Raw genomic sequence first — 17,909 nt, 5'->3', positions numbered from 1 at the left:
ACGAGCAGCAGGGCTGGCGCGTCATCCCCGGACGCAACAGCTCCGCCCACAGCGCGGGCAGGAAGCGGCGGCTGGCCCCGTGCGGCTGTCGCTGGAGTGGGCTGAAAACTCACCCGGAGAGCGAGTTTGCTCTCCCTTTTCAGCCTGACGACAGCAGCTCTTAAACTTAGGGCCGGGTGGGGAAAGCAAAGCCTGGCCCTATAACAAACTCTCCCAACGTTACATGCCCCTGTATCTGCTCTAGGCAGAGCCGCCAGGCAGAGCCAAACAAAATGAGCCTGCCCTCAGCTGGTGTACGGGTGGGGACAAGTTAAGTGTTTCAAATGCCGGCAACACTTTGCAGTTGAAGACCGTGTTGAGAGCAAACGGGTGTAAACACACATTGCATAAACGAGATCAGACTTCCAGTGGTGTGTATCTATATACATCATGCATGTTACTGGCTGCTCATGGCTTGGATGAGCATGCACACTGCTGGATAAAGCATCAGCTGGGCAAAAGGGCCCCAAGAGTGGTGGTCAGTGGAGTTAAATCCAGCTGGCAGCCAGTCACAAGTGGTGTTCCTCAGGGCTCAGTGCTGGGACCACTTCTGTTGAATATCTTTACTAATGATCTTAATGAAGACATAGTGTGTGCCATCAGTAAGTTCGCAGATGACACCAAGTTGGGTGGGAGTGTTGATGTTCCTAAGGGTAGGGAGCCTCTACAGAGGGACTTAGATAGTTTGGATCCATGGGCCAACACTAATAGGATGAGCTTCAACAAGGCCAAATGCCAGGTCCTGCACTTGGGTCACTACAACTCCGAGCATTGCTACAGGCTTGGGGAAGTGTGGCTGGAAAGCTGTTTGGCAGAAAGGGACCTGGGGTTTCTAATTGACAAGCAACTGAATATGAGCAAGCAGTATGCCCAGGTGGCTAAGAAAGCCAGTGGCATCCTGGCTTGTATTAGAAATGCTGTGTCCAGCAGGAGTAGCGAGGTGATTGTCCCCTGTACTCAGCTCTGGTGAGGTCACACCTTGAGTACTGTGTTCAGTTTGGGGCACCTCAATACAAGAGAGAAGTGGAGGTGCTGGAGTGAGTGCAGAGGAGTGCAGCGAAGCTGGTGAAGGGCCTGGAGAATAAATTCTATGACGAGGAACTGAGGCTGTTTAGTTTGAAAAAGAGGCAGCTGAAGGGAGACCTCATTGCTCTCTACAAATACCTGAAGGGACATTATGGAGAAGTTGGTGCTGGTCTCTTCTCCCAGGTAATTAGTGATAGAACAAGAGGGAATGACCTCAAGCTGTGACTGGGTAGGTTTAAACTGGACATTAGGAAACATTTTTGCATGGAAATAGTGGTCAGACATTGGAATGGGCTGCCCAGGGAAGTGGTTGAGTCACCAATCCTGGATCTGATTAAAGGTCATTTGGATGTGGTGCTTGGGGATATGGTTTAGCGGTGATCCTTGTAGACTAGGGTTATCAGTTGGACTTGGTGATCCTGAGGGTCTTTTCCAACCTGAATGTTTCTGTGATTCTGTGACTCAAGAGTTTCTCTTACAATGATACACCCTCTCAATGTCTTATCAGAGGACTCATACTTTTAAAGAAAGAAGAACTTGCCTGTTCTTCAGGTACAGAACAACACTTGCTTGCTAAGAGGCACAACATCTCAGGAATAGCAGCTGGTCTCATTAACAGTGTTAGTAATTCAGATGCCAGAATTAAAGACAAACATCATTGTCATTTAAACTAGTTCAGAGTTCAAAATATGGTAAGAACGAAATATGTAAAATGGATTATTGACCAGTCTTTTCTGGTTTGTGTTTTGTTGGTTGTTTTGTTGGTTTGTTTTTTTGTTTGGTTGGTTGGGTTTTTTTTGGTCTGGTTCAATAACTTCAGCCAGCAAAGCAAATAGTGCAGGTGAAGATGCAGCAGTTGCTGGGTTCTGTGTTATCAGGAATGAGCTTTCTCCCCTCCTTCAGGCACCTGGGCCTCAGCTCTATGTGGCAACAGGAAAGCCTTTTATCAGCTAAAAGTATGGGTTGCTACATGTGCCGTACTTAATAGCTTCTGCATTTTCCCTGGAAAATTTTTAGGGAGCCCAACATGTGTTAAAAACCATTAGCAATGATTATTAGTGGAGATTAAATATTTATGTCTGAATTTTATTTTCAGATGCAAAACCAGTTAGGTACAAATCTCTTGAGTCCATTGTGATCTAGGAACTTTTATAATCAACTCTCACCTTGGTTAATGGTGATACAAGTACATGTAAAAATGTAGAATAAATAAAGTATATGGCTAATTCACCTGCAGGAGAAAAAAAGCAAACCAGCATACCAATGAATTAGTAGTCCAACTTGAGTTGTAGGGGCCATGCTCCAGTTTTGCATGCCAGGAGACAGTATTGGAGAGCAGACCTTGCAGTGGTCAGTCCAAGCTCCCACTGCAAAAATGTGTCCCCAGATTCCAGTGTAAGATGCAATGGTATGGAAACCCATAAACATTAAAAGCCTAACAACAGAATTGGAATACACCAAGCAAAAGCAAAAGTCAGGTACAGTTTAAATTTATCCCTTTTATACATAACTTGCACATATTATAGAGATGATCAATGCTTTAAAAACTATTCATGAAGAGATTTTTAGGGGGTATATTTACATGCTTGACTTTTGGACAACTTCCAATCTCTGTTGTGCCACGTAACACTACGAAAATTTTCTCTGGCAGTAATTCAGGTTTAAAAGCACTCTGTATCCACAGTTACTTTGTGGCAACAGAACTTTGTACCACAGCTCAGAAAGTCCCTGCGTGTTGTTTATGTAACTGCTGCAAAGTAGGTCAGTGGGGGGGGGGGGGGAAAGGAAAAAAAATAAACAAAGAAAGAAAGAAGGAGGTGGGTAGGGGTAGAACGGCTGAAAATTTGGTGCTTTTGAAAAGGATCATTTCACATATCCCATGCAGTCCTCAGTTTCACATCCAGTTTGAGCCAGTTTAACTCGGCAGTGCTGTGAAACTAAGTTCCAAACTCCACCCTGTGCCATCCTCGTATGTCCATGCCTTTCCTTGTGTGGCTGCTAGCCCTCAAACACAATTCTTCCTTAAAGGTCAGTTTTCAGTGGGAACAGGTCTGTGATCCAATTGTTTGCAGCTGAACAGTCTCCAGAGCTGGCATAGGAGCAGACATAGGAACAGCAGCAGGAAGAGAAGGTAGCAGCTGTCCAGACCCAGACTGCATTTAACCTGCTTGAGAAACTGGAGTTGTACAGACAACCGAATGAGCACAGCCAAGGCAAGATACACTCCAGAAGGCGAAGGAGAGGAATGAGGGGTTAAGGGTAGCAATTATGAAACCAGATTATCCTACAAAGGAGTGTCAGCACAGAACTTCACTTGAAGCACACTTCAAATGCCAAAATAGCCTATTAAATATATGCAGTTTAAATTAATATCAACAAAATTATTCCACTTACCATAGAAAAGATTTTAGACTTCACTGCTTTTAAAAAAGCCCAAAGTCTCCATTGCAGTGAAAACAAACACACTAAAGTGACCGGAACATAACCTTTTTCATTTCTTTAGAGAAGCTGTCTTGATCAAAAAAAAATATCAAATGTCTAGAAGGTCTGAAGTGCAAGCATGAAGAGGACTGAGAATTCAATAGTGTGTGTAATCTTACATTTCATCCATACTGCTGCACAAGTCAAACTGTGTCAACTGTTTACAGTTTGTTACAGACTTCATATGATTATGAAATGCTGCAGCATTTGAAAAACTTTCAATAAGGACCTTCAGGCATCTACATCAAACTCATAGGAAAATGAGGGTGAACAACATGGAACAACATCTTTATCAATGACATTGATGAGGGGATAGTGTCCTCTCAGCAAGTTTGCTGACAATATGAAACTGGGAGGCTTAGCTGATACATCTGATGGCTGTGCAGGCATTCAGCAAGACTTAGACAGGCTGGAGAGCTGGGCAAAGAGAAACTTAGTGAGGTTCAACAGGGGTAAGTACAGAGTCCTGCATCTGGGAAAGAATAATAAACTGCACCAACAATAAACTGCTGCCAAGCTGACAGCCCATGTCTTCGACAGCAGCATTCTGTGCTGGATTAGGAACTGGCTGGAGGGCCGTGCCAAGAGAGTGGTGGTGAATGGTGCCACATCCAGCTGGAGGCCAGTCACCAGTGGTGTCCCCAGGGATCAGTGCTGGGCCCCATCCTGTTCAGTACCTTTGTTGGTGATCTGGGTGAGGGGATTGAGTCAGTCATCAGTACATTTGCAGATTACACCAAGTTGGGAGCAGATGTTGATGGGATAAAAGGTAGAAGGGCTCTGCAGAGGGACCTCGACTGACTGGACAGAGATAGGCAGAGTCCAATATGATGACATTCAACAAATCCAAGTGCCGGGTGCTGCACTTTGGCCACAACAACCCCATGCAGAGCTACAGGCTGGGGTTGGAGTGGCTGGAGAGCAGCCAAACAGAAAGGGACCTGGGGGTTCTGATTGACAGCTGGCTAAACATGAGCCAGCAGTGTGCCCAGGTGGCCAAGAGGGCCAATGGCATCCTGGCCTGCATCAAGAATAGAGTGGCGAGCAGGAGCAGGGAAGTAATTCTGCCCCTGTACTCAGCACTGGTTAGGCCACACCTTGAGTACTGTGTCCAGTTCTGGGCCCCTCAATTTAAGGAGGACATCGAGACACTTGAACATGTCCAGAGAAGGGCAACAAGGCTGGTGAGAGGCCTCAAGCACAAGCCCTATGAGGAGAGGCTGAGGGAGCTGGGATTGTTTAGTCTGGAGAAGAGGAAGCTCAGGGGAGACCTTAATTGCTGTCTACAACTACCTGAACGGTGGTTGTAGCCAGGAGGGGGTTGGTCTCTTCTTCCAGGCAATCAGTACCAGAACAAGAGGACACAGTCTCAAGCTGCGCCAGGGGAAGTTTAAGCTGGAGGTGAGGAGAAAGTTCTTCACAGAGAGAGTTGTTAGCCATTGGAATGGGCTGCCCAGGGACGTAGTCCCACCGTCCCTGGAGTTGTTCAAGAGGGTCAAGGGACGTGGCACTTGGTGCCATGGTTTAGTAGTCATGAGGCATTGGGTGACAGGTTGGACTTGATGATCTTTGAGGTCTTTCCCAACTTTATTGATTCTATGTTGGGAGGTGATCTACTGGGGAGCAGCCCTGTGGAGAAGTACTTAGGAGTCCTGGTGGACAACAAGTTATCCATGGGACAGCAATGTGCCCTTGAGGCCAAGAAGGCAAATGGCATCCTGGGGTGCATTAAGAAGAGTGTGTCCAGCAGATCTAGGGAGGTTCTCCTCTCCCTCTAGTCTGGCTGTCCATCATGACTCTATTCTGGGGATTATGCAGCCTCTATGAATACAGCTTTCTTTCACTGAACAGCAAACCAGTTTACATTTTTTTGCAAGGGCACAGGGAATCTTTCTGTGTACAAAAGCTTAAAGACCAGTGCTGTACTTCCCTTTCTCTGACTTACGTGCAAAAAATGCTGCATGTTACCAACTATCTGTTAGAAAAGCACGTTTTACAGACAATTCTCTTTCCTTTAAACGACTTTGAAACCGCATGGTTCATTCAATTTGTTTTGAAGTCCAACCCACCAGGTTTCAACCCTTTGTGGAAACTCCTTATGATTGCAGACACAGCAGTAACATTTTCTCTACCCTTTATACAGCAGTTGCAATCTCCTCTTTCTTCAGAGTGGTTCAAGCACTGCTATCCCTTCTGGTGTTCAGTTTGCTCTGGCTAGAATAGCATAAAGAGCAGGAATCAGGAAGCTGATGAGAGCAACAAGACAGGGGGCAAGGACTTGAGCCCCAGACATCAGCTAAGAAACAAATTTAAGGACCAGTTCCAGAAATATGAACCCTCTAGAGAACTGGTTTAGCTGTAAATATTAACTGTGTAAAATATTAAATGAAAGAAATATGCAACTTTACCAAACAGAAAAGAACATTAATGCTGAAAGTCTTCTGTCTCTTAAGATATGAAGAAATATTCACAGATCATGTTGGTCCTAAATCTTGCCCAAGCTTTAGAAATTAAATTGTGAAGAAGAGGAAGCCTCTTGCATTTGCGAACAGTAGTGACAGCATGAACAAGAGACACAGACAGGGAACTGTCACTGTTCTGCCCTTCTTTAAGTATCAGTAGTATAAATTTACATTAAGCACGCCCAGAGTGTACTTTGTCACTCTAAAGGCCTAATATTTCCACCCTGCAGTTATTTACACCAGTCAGTTTTTATTCTTTTGCTAGTTTTCAACACAGAAGTGAAAAGTTTTTTCTGTAGCCTATGGTCTACAATTATTCCCTTTGACATTTTTTGGGGTGTCTTTCTGTCTTGTCAAATGAAAATTCTTACTTTTGTGCCTTAACACTTGTAAAGCCTAAAATGTATTAAGGAATCTATTATCTGTTGTCAAGTCTGTCTTAGCATTGCTACATCCCATTAACATTTTCCATGTACATTTCCCAACTGTTCCTTAGATCAGGAACAGTCTACATGGTGTACAGCCCCTTGTGCAATAGACTCTGTCAACAACTTGAGCTTGTAAATGCCATTAGAGGGCTGCAAGAGAAAGTGGATCTGAGTCTCCTTGTATATTCTGACACATTTCCCTACCCTCCCCCCCCCAATATATATACAGTAGCCTGCTGGAGAATTTATAGGGACAGTAGATTCTACTGAGAGGAATACAAAAAAAGCTCTCAGAGAAGATATTGCTTTAGCAGAAAAACAGACTAAATTTCCCTGCATTAGTGCACAGTGTTTCACAAGTTCCTGACTCACACATTACTGGTAGCTCAGAAACTCTTCTGGGCACACATGGCCACCCGCTGCCTCACTTTCATACTTTTCTGTTGTGCCTGCTGTTGGTAACTGTCAGAGCCAGGATACAAGTCTGAACAAGATGTTTGGTATAGCATATTATCTGCTTTCCTATTGTGATTTCTTTTTATATTATGCTTCAGTCCAAATCATGGCAAGACATGCTCTTAACTTATGCCAACAGACCAGATAAAACCTGAAACAGGACCCTCTGTGTTTGTGATCTGACTCTAGGGCTCTTCTATGCCTGAGCTTGTGACACAAGTAGCTATTACACAGACGGAAGTCTCCAGCTCAGGAGAGCATGTGATAATCACTCTGAGAAGGAAAGCGTTAAAAGGTATTTTGAAGGGAAGAAAGTTCCCATGAACTAAGCACAAATAAAACAGCCAGGTTTTGAAAGAGGACACCCAGAAGCACAGAGATGAAGGAATTTATTTTGAAGCTTAGTCAAGCTTATATATGGAAAAGCCTGGGCTTGTCATTTAATGTAACTCTCTCTTAACAAAGGAAGTCAGTAGTACTCCTAGTACTGGCTCAAAGTTTGTTGTCTATACATAAACATTCCTTTGTTGTCCATAATAAAAGACTTACTTCCTGAGAAAGTGCATGGCTGAGTCCCCAATTCCACAGTTAGATAAGGACTTTAAGATAATGTAAACTCAGATTGCTGCTGGAGAGGATAATCTACTGTTCTTAGAAGCCTGGGTATGTATTTCCAGTCCAAATCCAGCTGCTAACAGGAGTATTTTCCTCCTTCATTGAGACCACTTTTGTCTGGGATAACCACTACGAATAACAGGAACAAACTGCATGAAAGAGAAGTGAGCAAACGGAACCATAGGACATTGTGATGAAAATACAAGCCAGTAGAACCAGCTCTGATCCAAGCCTTTTGTGGCCTGTAGGTAAGAAACGAAGATCCAGAAACTCTGTATATGAATAAAGGAGATATGAAGGTAGCACACAGCTGACAACACTCTATTATATGTACATCAGCAACTTCCTGGAGATCACTAACTATGAAAATCAAGATCTTCTTGGCAGGAAGTTTTTTCAAGGAACTGTTATATCCATATAAAGTCACAGAAGGCATATGTATTGCAATTATTAAAGCAACTAAGATCTTACTGGTTTTTAAAAATTTAATTTAATTCTATAATGTTCATTGATATAATAATCAACACAATGCTGTGTTCTCACCTGTTGAACCTTGAGTTGGCCCCTGTGATTGGTAAGTTTATTACTTTAGGCTCAGTTACCATGTTGGGTTTTTTACAGTAAATCTAGTCTGCTGCCAGAATTGCTTAGACAAGAAATACTACTGCATTGACTCCCAGTGTCAACAGAGTGGTTCTACAGAAAAATACTAATGTCACCTACTAAAAATGGAGCCTTGGAGCAAAAGGAAATTTCTCTGTTAAATCTGTAGCCCTGGACCTCGACCACAGAGTATTTTAGAATAGAATAGAATAAACCAGGTTGGAAGAGACCTTCAAGATCATCGTGTCCAACCTATCATCCAACACCACCTAATCAACTAAACCATGCCACCAAGCACCCTATCTAGTCTCCTCCTGAACACCTCCAATGACGGTGACTCCACCACCTCCCTGGGCAATCATTCTCTCTGTGTAGAATTTCTTCCTAACATCCAGCCTAAACCTCCCCTGGCACAACTTGAGACTGTGTCCTCTTGTTCTGGTGCTGGTGGCCTGGGAGAAGAGAACAACCTCTGCCTGTCTACAACCTCTCTTAAGGTAGTTGTAGACAGCAATAAGGTCACCCCTGAGCCTCCTCTTCTCCAGGCTAAGCAACCCCAGCTCCCTCAGCCTCTCCTCATAGGGCTTGTGTTCCAAGCCCTTCACCAACTTCGTTGCCCTTCTCTGGACTCATTCCAGCAAGTCAACATCCTTCCTAAACTGAGGGGCCCAGAACTGGACACAGGATTCAAGGTGTGGCCTAACCAGTGCAGTGTACAGGGGGAGAATGACCTCCCTGCTCCTGCTGGCCACACTGTTCCTGATGCGGGCCAAATAACCTTGAATGTTTAAACAACCTTGAATGTTACCCTTTTCGGGGTAAAATAATACAACTTACTTATTTAATGTAATTACCCTAAAAATACTAACTTTATGATACAGATTTTTTTAACATGAAAGACGTACTAAAGTAATAAATATGGTATAACATTTTAAGGCAAGTACAGATAGGTAATTAATCCCTGCAGCCTTCTGCCACTGGTTCTGTTCACTCTGCTTTAGAAATTAGAAAGCTGATATGGGAATTAAAACATTGCTTTGCAAAAGTCTTTTTCTCTTGCCAAAGAAAGTGTTATTTCTCACATGCTTCGAGCAACAGAACATTTAGCTAAAAGACAAGTTTAGAAGTTCTTTTCCATACTATTAAAAATAGGAAGGCTATCACAATATAAAAATTAGCAGGTAGAGAATATGAGTAACACTTAATAGAGGTGTCAGATATAAACTGTGCAAATTTTTTAGCATAGTCATGACTGCAGCACTGAGCACTTTTGTGCCATGTTTGGAAGTGCAACATTTTATTCTTCCAGTTGCATTAAACGGTGAGAATGGGATACATTCAGATATATTTTGTAACAGTATTCACCTGCCCAGCAGTTATTTAGCTGGAAATACCATTGCTTTAAGGCAGAGCTTTCCAAATTAGTTTGTGTGGGCACTATCGTAACAAAAAAAGGCAGCACTGCACTATGTCAGTATCAGCAGTAGCAGCTTCTGGCTGTGTGCAAGGCTGGACATGGGAGACATGATTCTAGCCCCAGTATTTCTTTAACTCCTCTACTGGCCTTAGTACACAAGGTGGAGGGGAAAGAGGTATTTGGTCATTGTCTATCTTGTCTGGGATTGTTTTGAAGTTGCTCCCACCATATACATGCACCTTACCTGCAAGACATCTGCTTTAGGACTGAAATTACACACACATTTTTAATGATTTCATAGATTTTCATAATGATTTTCATAGATTTCAAAGCAAAGGCCAGTGAAAGCATTACTGCATACATAACATCTGCTTTTCTGAACATGAGGAAAAAGAGCTACAGAAAAGTTAAGGCAAATATCTTCAAAAGCATTAGTACCTAAGCCTCACAGAAATCAAAGCTAGGACCCTAACAAGCTATGGACATCTGTGCTCAGCAGTCTTAAAGAGAAAATCTGTCCCATTTATTCTGAGCTCAAACTCACTTCACGAAATTGTACCTGTCCCTCCAGCACGTAGTGACTGTTGTTCACGCAAACACTCTGCATAGAAACGTGTGACAGTGTTTTGCACTTCTGCTTTCAGTAGACTGAAGCCACCTTCAATATTCAGAAAGGTTTCCAGTTCTTGGAGGGAATGACAGAGCCTCATGAGATTTTGAAAAGCAGACTTTATTTAATAGGCACATAATTGCTTTAATAGCACTGGGCTGCACCGTTCACTTCACCATTTGTAAATGGTTTTGTTTGGTTACATTGCATTTCCTCAGTGTCAGTAGGATTCAAGTAAAAAAGTTACTGCTTTCATTTCTTTATCAGTTCTCAAGATGGAAAACACAAAACAGTCAACAGCTAGCACACAGGAGTATAATACAGACAGTACTGCCTGCGATGCAGTGGAAGTCAAGACAAACTGAAATGTGAGCACTGAACAGTTAAAGCTGCAGGACAAGCACACTACATTTGCTCAGATGGGATTTTGCATTATGCAGGATAGAGATGAATGTTTCCCACAAATGTAACAAGGGGCTGGCTTTCTCATACTGAGAAACAAAGATTGTCCAACACGGACAAGAATGAGCATTTCAAAACAAAAGCAGTTCACGTGAAATTAGCTTCCTTATTATTTCTGATTATAAAAGTTATAATCCCTCAGCTGTAAAAGTTAAAAACCTAAAAGTACCACTTACAGAACTCTAAACCTGCGATTTAATCAGCTTTCCCCCCTATATTACAACTCTTTGTGGTAAAATAAAATCACCTATAAGAGAAAAAAGCATAACGTTTTGGATGACTTTCATAATTAAGTAGTTTACTCGGTTTATGTATTTATTCCCTGAAAAACTGCATTTTAGTATTTGACTAAATTCCATGCAGTACAAGCATATAAAATCAGAAATCAATAGAGGAAAACATTATTGCTCCATGAAAGAAAAAAGCATGACTTCTGACACTGTGCTATGAACATCATCATAAGAGACGCACATATGGCATTGAAACATTCTGAAAAAGGAGAAGTATTTTGTGAGTTTCGATGTTCTTAGGTCTTTCATTGCTTTCCAAATTGATGTTTCCAAAGTTAGTGCCTTGCAATTTTTTTTAATTATTTTTTTCTTTTTAGATATATATATTCTCTAGCATGAACAGGACAGACAACATAAAACCAACAACGCCAAAATCTAGTGTGCCACACACTCTAATATACACTAGTTACTAGCACTTTACACTGATGGTACCTACTGTATTTGTAAAACTCATTTTAAAATCAGCTTGTCAAAGCTTTTGAGAAGCAATCTGGGCAATAGTGGGGGTATCTTTAGTGCCTACCACAAATACAGCCAATTACAGAATCAGAGGTCACTCTCTCCATACAGCGCTGATGAAAAAGAAGTGTAATCCAGAGCCCCAGGAACAGAACCTGGGCCGGTGTACGGAGGCATTCTCTTGATGCAGTACTGAGCCTGCTCAGGAGGGAGCTCTCGACGTAACTCATCTGCCAGGATATAAGGCTGGAAGGGGGGAATGGATTGACAAATTTAGTATATGTTCTTCAAAGTCACAAAGTATACTGATTTTCTGTAGCTGTGACTGGTAAACTTGGATATCCTGACTATTTTTCTGAGACCAAATATTCTCCTTGGTAATTTCCATCCCTAAAGAAGAGTTGAAGGGGACAATCCTGCCCACAAACTGATTAGGTCAGAACTCAGTCTCAGGATATGTGACTGTTTTATGATCTACCGAGACTGCTGCTGTTACAGCTCCTCCACAGATAGCTACTCAGTATCTCTAAAGCACAATACTGCCCCTTCAGCAGTGACAGGACAGACACATTTTCAGTTTAGATTCAGTATAGTTTCCAGGTCCTAAGGTAAGATGCATTATTGCTCTTAATGGTTTTCATTTATGATATGAATGTTGTGATACAAATGTCTGTTAACTCTATTAACATACTTGACAGTGTTTAAATTAGCAACACAATGAAACCCATTTTCTCCTGAGACCTTGGCTTTTATCTTCCACATTAATTCCTACTGAGAACATGTCTGGAATTCAAAATGTGGTCCACAGTAACTGAGATCACGAAATCAATACAAACAGCCAGAATGAGAAAATCAATAGAGCGAGCCTGGGCAAAGAGACCTATACAGCTGTGATCTCTCCTTTCTCCACAGCACAGGATTAGTTCCCTAGCAGCACTGTTTATGACCCTGACTGCTCCAGAAGCTCTTGTGTTGCCATTACACTCCCTTTCATCTTCATACAACACTCATGCACAAGTGGATCTGGTTGTGGAGAGGAAAGCATGCCAAATTCAGGAGCTTCCTCCACCAATTCATTAACTAAGAGAGGCCTCCTCCTCTGACTCCTCCTAGGACAGGGGTATACCACACTGCATCACCGTGTTGGATAAACTGTAAGGTCACGCCCTTGGCACACAATTGCAGCTGACCTAGGCTGTGTTCCAGAGGGTCTAACTCTGCATTGGAACATCCAAATAACAGGAGTTCTGTAGGGCTCTGTAGGATTCCCCTCTAATCAAAGCTGTTGTGCAAAAATAATCTGATGTACAATATATCCATTATACTAACAAAGTGTCTAAATCTTGTCCAAGATACCTAATTTCTATGTTGGTTCTTTATGATATGAGGGTATACAGACTAAGCCTTGAATTCTGCACTAATTTCAGCCAAGAGTCTTGGATCCAAACAAGAAGAAAAGTCAAGTGCTTTCTCTGAAATCTTACAAACTGAAAACAAAGCTTCATTATTACTCAAAGGCTTGTATAAGACTTTCAGCATAGAAAGGCTAAATAGGAGAGCTGTTGAATCTTTGCAGCCAGCAGGATGATGACTGACCTTATCTGAAGCCAGGATTCTGAAGGAAGCTATGACTTGCTCAGCTGTGTCTGTGTCTGCTGTTTCTCTGGTCATGAAGTCAATGAAGGACTGGAAAGTGACGGTTCCTTGCCCATTGGGGTCAACCAGAGACATGATTCGGGCAAATTCAGCTTCACCCTTTCATAGAATCCAAAAAAAACCAAAAATGGTCACTGTAATACGAGTTGCACATGTCTCTTATGAACTAGTAGGGACCAGTGATTACAAAGTCTTAAAAGCATCTTAAAGCATCTTCCTGACTTAAGAATGTAACTGTCAAAGCCAATAACATTTGGGATTTTAAATGCCTACCTCTCTTTTTTGTACAAGGACTCTGTGCTTTTGCAAAATGTATTCTTTGTCCTAAATGCATAGTATATACCTTTCGATTAACCTTCTGCAACTTTTCCCCCCTCCTACCCTCCCACAACACCTATGTAACTTGTTTTAACTTAACACTTCATTTTACATTCTGTCCTTAAACCACTGTAATTTAGGTACTGTGGTGACACAGCAGCCCGAGCACTCACAGACCCACAGAACTAATAAATAAGGGAAACAATTCTGAAAACGTCATGCCCAGTAAAGGATGGTTCAGTTATGGCTAAACCTTTTTTCCCACTAAAAAGGGTGAATTTGGAGAGAAATATTCAGAATTAGTAAGTGAAGGAAAGAAAATGCAACCCACAAAGCCTGGTTTATGAGAATTAAACAGCATCAAACTCATTCTTTCTCATGCAGATAAAAAAGGAAAAAGAAAAAAAACCATATAATTTAAGAACTGTTAATTTCAACTTTTAAGGTTTAGTTAGTTCAAAGAGGACTTCAGAGGACCACAGAATATGGTTTTCAAGTGTCTAGTTTTCATTTTTACTTCCCTTCTAACCATTTGAAAATAGAGAAAAAGCAAAGAAACAAGAAATTAGCATCACTAGTGTAAAATATATTAGTAGTACTCTGTCAACTTCAATAAGCTTTAGTGTTGCTGTGGTTAATGTTGTAAGCTGTAAGCACAACCAATTGCCATAATTTCTTAAAAGTCATACCAAATCATAACCCATTGAAATTAAGCAAGCTCTGAAATCATCGTGGTCCATCAATCCATTCTTCCTCTATTGACCAAAAAAACATAAGGAATATACAAATGAAGGTTTGAAGAATCCCAGGTAGTTTCCAGAGAGATGATGATTTGAGTCCATTGGCATATTGGATCCAGTGTTAACAGTATTCATTGATGTTGCCCAAGTGGGTTACCAGAATCATCACGTTTCAAAGGAGAAAGAAGTAACTAACATATTACAGACAGGAAACAGACATTTTCACCACAGAAAGTAACATCAGGAAAGGTCAGGGGAGAGATAAGGGAGAAGAGGAGGTGAATGAGACAAGAATACAAAGAACACAGAGAAGACAAAGGGGAAGGAGAAAAGTTTGTTACTAAACTAGTCAAACAGGAGATGCTCAAGCTGTGTCCCTGATACAAAATGTCTTTGAAAGGTTGTACATGGGATGAGCCAGTGACTAAAATGTATTGTTAAAACCAGTCTGAAAATAGTGTATCACTGACTATTTCAAATACTCCACTCCAAAGCTAAGGCACACTTTGAGAGCTGTCTGCTGACATATAGGAAACAGGTACAGGGATTTTCCTTCTGTCTGCAGGCTGTCAAGATCTGGACTAGAGCAGAGCAATAGCATCAGATGTGCATCCTGGCTTCAAGGATGAGACCTGCAAGACTTAGAAGGAGGTCAGTTGACAACCTTGTATAAAAGGAGGTTTCTCATTTTCCAGGCAGTATCACACCTGTGGCATTCCTGACTCAAAGATGAGTAAACATGAAATGGCACGACAGTAAGAAGGTAAACAATAATTTGCTCTGTGTTGTGATATAGTGTAGTAGTTTGGAGAGAATTGTGTCATCCTATATCAGGAGAGAGCAGTAGAGAGCTTGTATTGAGTATTGAGCCCAAGGAAAGGAAAATTAGCAAAAAAAAAAAAATAGCCTGAATACAAGAACCATAGGAGCTCCTCATAGCTATCTAGTAAAGTCCTAGAAAAAGTGCCTCAAACCAAGTAAAGGAAACAACCTGAAAAAACTTTGACAAATGCATAGAAAGTGATGCTGACAGTCCATCTAATCCAGTTGTGTTCCCAGAGGCAGGATCTTTTCAAAGCATTATGATCAAAACACTGGAATTTAAATTCACAATCTCTTTGATTGTTACATTATATTTGACTATCTGAAAACAGAACAATATCAATTTCCTCTACCTGAAGGTCATTTCCAACCTGTCCTAGACTGATGAGGCAGGCTTTGAATTCATCAGAATGCAGATTATCAGATTCATCCTAGCATCCCATCACAGGTCATGCATTTGGGAAGGTGAAAGGAAACAAAGAAAAATCACAAATCAGGTTAGTTGGTTAGTAAAGAAATTTCTGTTCTTGTATCAGTAGCCATATTTTTACAGAAGTTCATGGAAATACACTGTCAACATTATGCAATGAATTTCCTGCACCACTTTGCAGTTTCATGCTTTAGGTCTTCTCTGAATGGAAGAGGGTCCTTCAACTACTAAGTTAAAACTGTGCTTCCTCTACAGGTGCTTTTTTAACATTTTTGCTGATAAGGCAGCTTGAACTCCCATTTGCTTCCTTCAGATCACTGGACATTTTTTCTCCATTCGTTGTTACTTAACTCTTGATTTCATAACATTACTTAAGTACTGAAAATGCATATCTCAAAAGAGAGAAGTACAAAACAATTGATTTCTTGTCTCGATCAAAAAATACATTCGCAACTGTCAAATTATTTTCCATTATCTGTCTTCTTTAATAACCTACACAGTAAGGCTTTGCTTTGAAAACTGACTTTAAAAAAGCCCCACTGAACTCTGGGTTAAATTGCTCCTTAGTAAGACCACATCAAACTGAATCACACGTTTTTCCTTTTGCAGGTCAAGAAATTCCCATTAACTTCTTAAAAGACAGACTGCCTCATCCTCATCTTCCTGTTTGTACAAAATGTGTCCTGTCAGAGGTGTATTCCAGATTGAGTTAACATGAATACAATTGAGGAGATGTTCTAAGAAGAAAAATTATTACCCTGACTGATTTTACAGACTGACAATGTGGAGAAGATCCAAGGATTTCTGTCTGCTATGCATTTGCCTGCTAGATGAGTAATTTCTTTTTGAAAATTTTCATATAGTTATGCATAACTAAAATTATAGGAGTTTTAAAAAAGGCACTGGGAATATTTATTATATTAATAGAATGAAGTGGTGCTTCATTAGCTTCAGAACAGCAAGCATTCTTGACATATCCTGCTGTTATTATATTGACTCCATCTGCATCAATCCCCACCAGCTACATAAAGGGAAGATGAAAAATAGCAGCAGGAAGTCAATGCTGAGAGATAAAGCAAAGGTGCAAAACTGTGGCAGCATTTAGTCAAAAGCCATAATCACAGTGAAGTCATTTTTTTTCCTTTAATATTTCCATTTTATAGGCTAATTCTTGCTATAAAGCATTCAAAATGGTTTATTTTATCATTCTGAAAATGTTTATCTAGTCTATCTTAAAACTCTCAAAAATCATCCTGAAGACAGGCTACAGCAGTGAAGTGAATCAGCTCATTTTACTTTATTTCTAAAGCCAGAGATTTTAATGTGTGACTGCAAACAAAAATTATATAAAAACAGGAGCTAAGAGCCAAACTCTGTCCCTCCACTTCCTCTACTAGGTGTTGGTACAGCACTATTAGGTACCTGATTACACCATAGGGGTGGGTGGTCAGCATGTGCATGAACTCCCTCACCAGTACATAACACGGCAGTTATGCAGTAGGTAGCAAATGCCAGATGAGAGTGAGAGTGACCAGCACATCTACCAAGAATCCATTCTCTTTAGGAGAGGAGTACAATGATTTTGCGGGAGCTCACAACTGTTATCTCTCAGTGAGAGTCCAAATATTTGGAACATGCTGTAGCAGGTTCTCACACTCCCACAACCATTAATTTTTAATTTGCATTATATAGAGCCTAAAAAAGATATCTTTGCCTTTGCAGTGTACTAGACTTTCATGGAATTCAATGGTATATTGCAATTAATCAAGCCCATGCAAGGGCTTTCTCATTGCAAAATGGTTCTTTGTATTTATTTTTATTGTTTGGAGACCATTAATCACTGAAATTATTTTTTTTAATAATATGAATAACTTTGTTCATAAAATCCTGACAATACATAGAAAAACACTAAGATCTCATTATTAGTCCTCAGAAATCTATTTCTTCCTCTTTGTGATTCATATCTAGCCCTACAAAACAATTGAGCTTCTGAGTCAAAGTAATCTATTCTTAAATATGTCCTTCAGTTTCCTGAATGCTAACTGACTTGCTCCTTTGAACAGAGAGATGTTGCTTTCCTGTTAGTAAACTATTAGGGTGGCAAGATGCTATCACCCTGCATGCAAAGTTCCTACTTAAAATCTGCAGGTTGCACAAAAATCAAAAGAAGAATATGTTAACAGGCATTAGGATATTACATGCAGAGCAGCTGCAGATATTTAATCACATATTTTATAATGTTATTTAAAATTTACTAAATTTAGTGAATTAAGAAAAAAAAAATCCCTGCATAAAAAAACCATCAAAATCAGTGACTGACAAGGTATCTCTGTTGGTGTCCCAGTCTGTGCACACCATAAGTCAGCTATACACCATTCCAAGCACTTCTAAACTGCTTCTGTGATCCCTACATTGTGTCCCACTTTCTCTTTTTCTCTCTGTGTAGTCACATAAAGGAAGGGAACATACCAGAACTGCTAAAGATTTTTATTTATACCTACAACTAGACTGTGCCTTCTGGCACAGCCTCCAGCAAGGAGTAAGTAGCAGCATCAGAAATAACCACTGGGGTACCAGCATGTGTACATGCTGTTG

General features: G+C 40.9%; 1 protein-coding gene across 8 annotated transcripts in view; it reads right to left on the bottom strand.

Annotated features, from left to right (window-relative positions):
- Positions 1-10,238: 10,238 nt before the first annotated feature.
- The window catches only part of ACTN2 (actinin alpha 2), a 70,166-nt gene continuing 62,495 nt past the window's right edge, over positions 10,239-17,909 (bottom strand). For 4 of the 8 annotated variants that reach the window (XM_068155050.1, XM_068155036.1, XM_068155061.1 and 1 more), the window contains exons 19-21: positions 15,238-15,315; positions 12,945-13,103; positions 10,239-11,594 (exon numbers count right to left, since the gene is read on the bottom strand). In XM_068155050.1, coding sequence (XP_068011151.1) covers positions 11,436-11,594; positions 12,945-13,103; positions 15,238-15,315 — 396 coding nt within the window. In that variant the 3' untranslated portion in view covers positions 10,239-11,435. Of the gene's footprint in view, positions 11,595-12,944; positions 13,104-14,011; positions 14,078-15,237; positions 15,316-17,909 lie in introns of all 8 variants that reach the window. The other 4 variants (XM_068155087.1, XM_068155078.1, XM_068155070.1 and 1 more) reach the window with 2 other exon arrangements.

Source organism: Melanerpes formicivorus, unplaced genomic scaffold, assembly GCF_026170545.1.
Source record: "Melanerpes formicivorus ecotype bairdi unplaced genomic scaffold, bMelFor1.0.p_v2 SCAF_2, whole genome shotgun sequence".
Classification (NCBI taxonomy): Eukaryota; Metazoa; Chordata; class Aves; order Piciformes; family Picidae; genus Melanerpes; species Melanerpes formicivorus.
The sequence above is the reverse complement of the archived record's forward strand: the minus strand, read 5'-3'. Positions and strand labels throughout refer to the sequence as shown.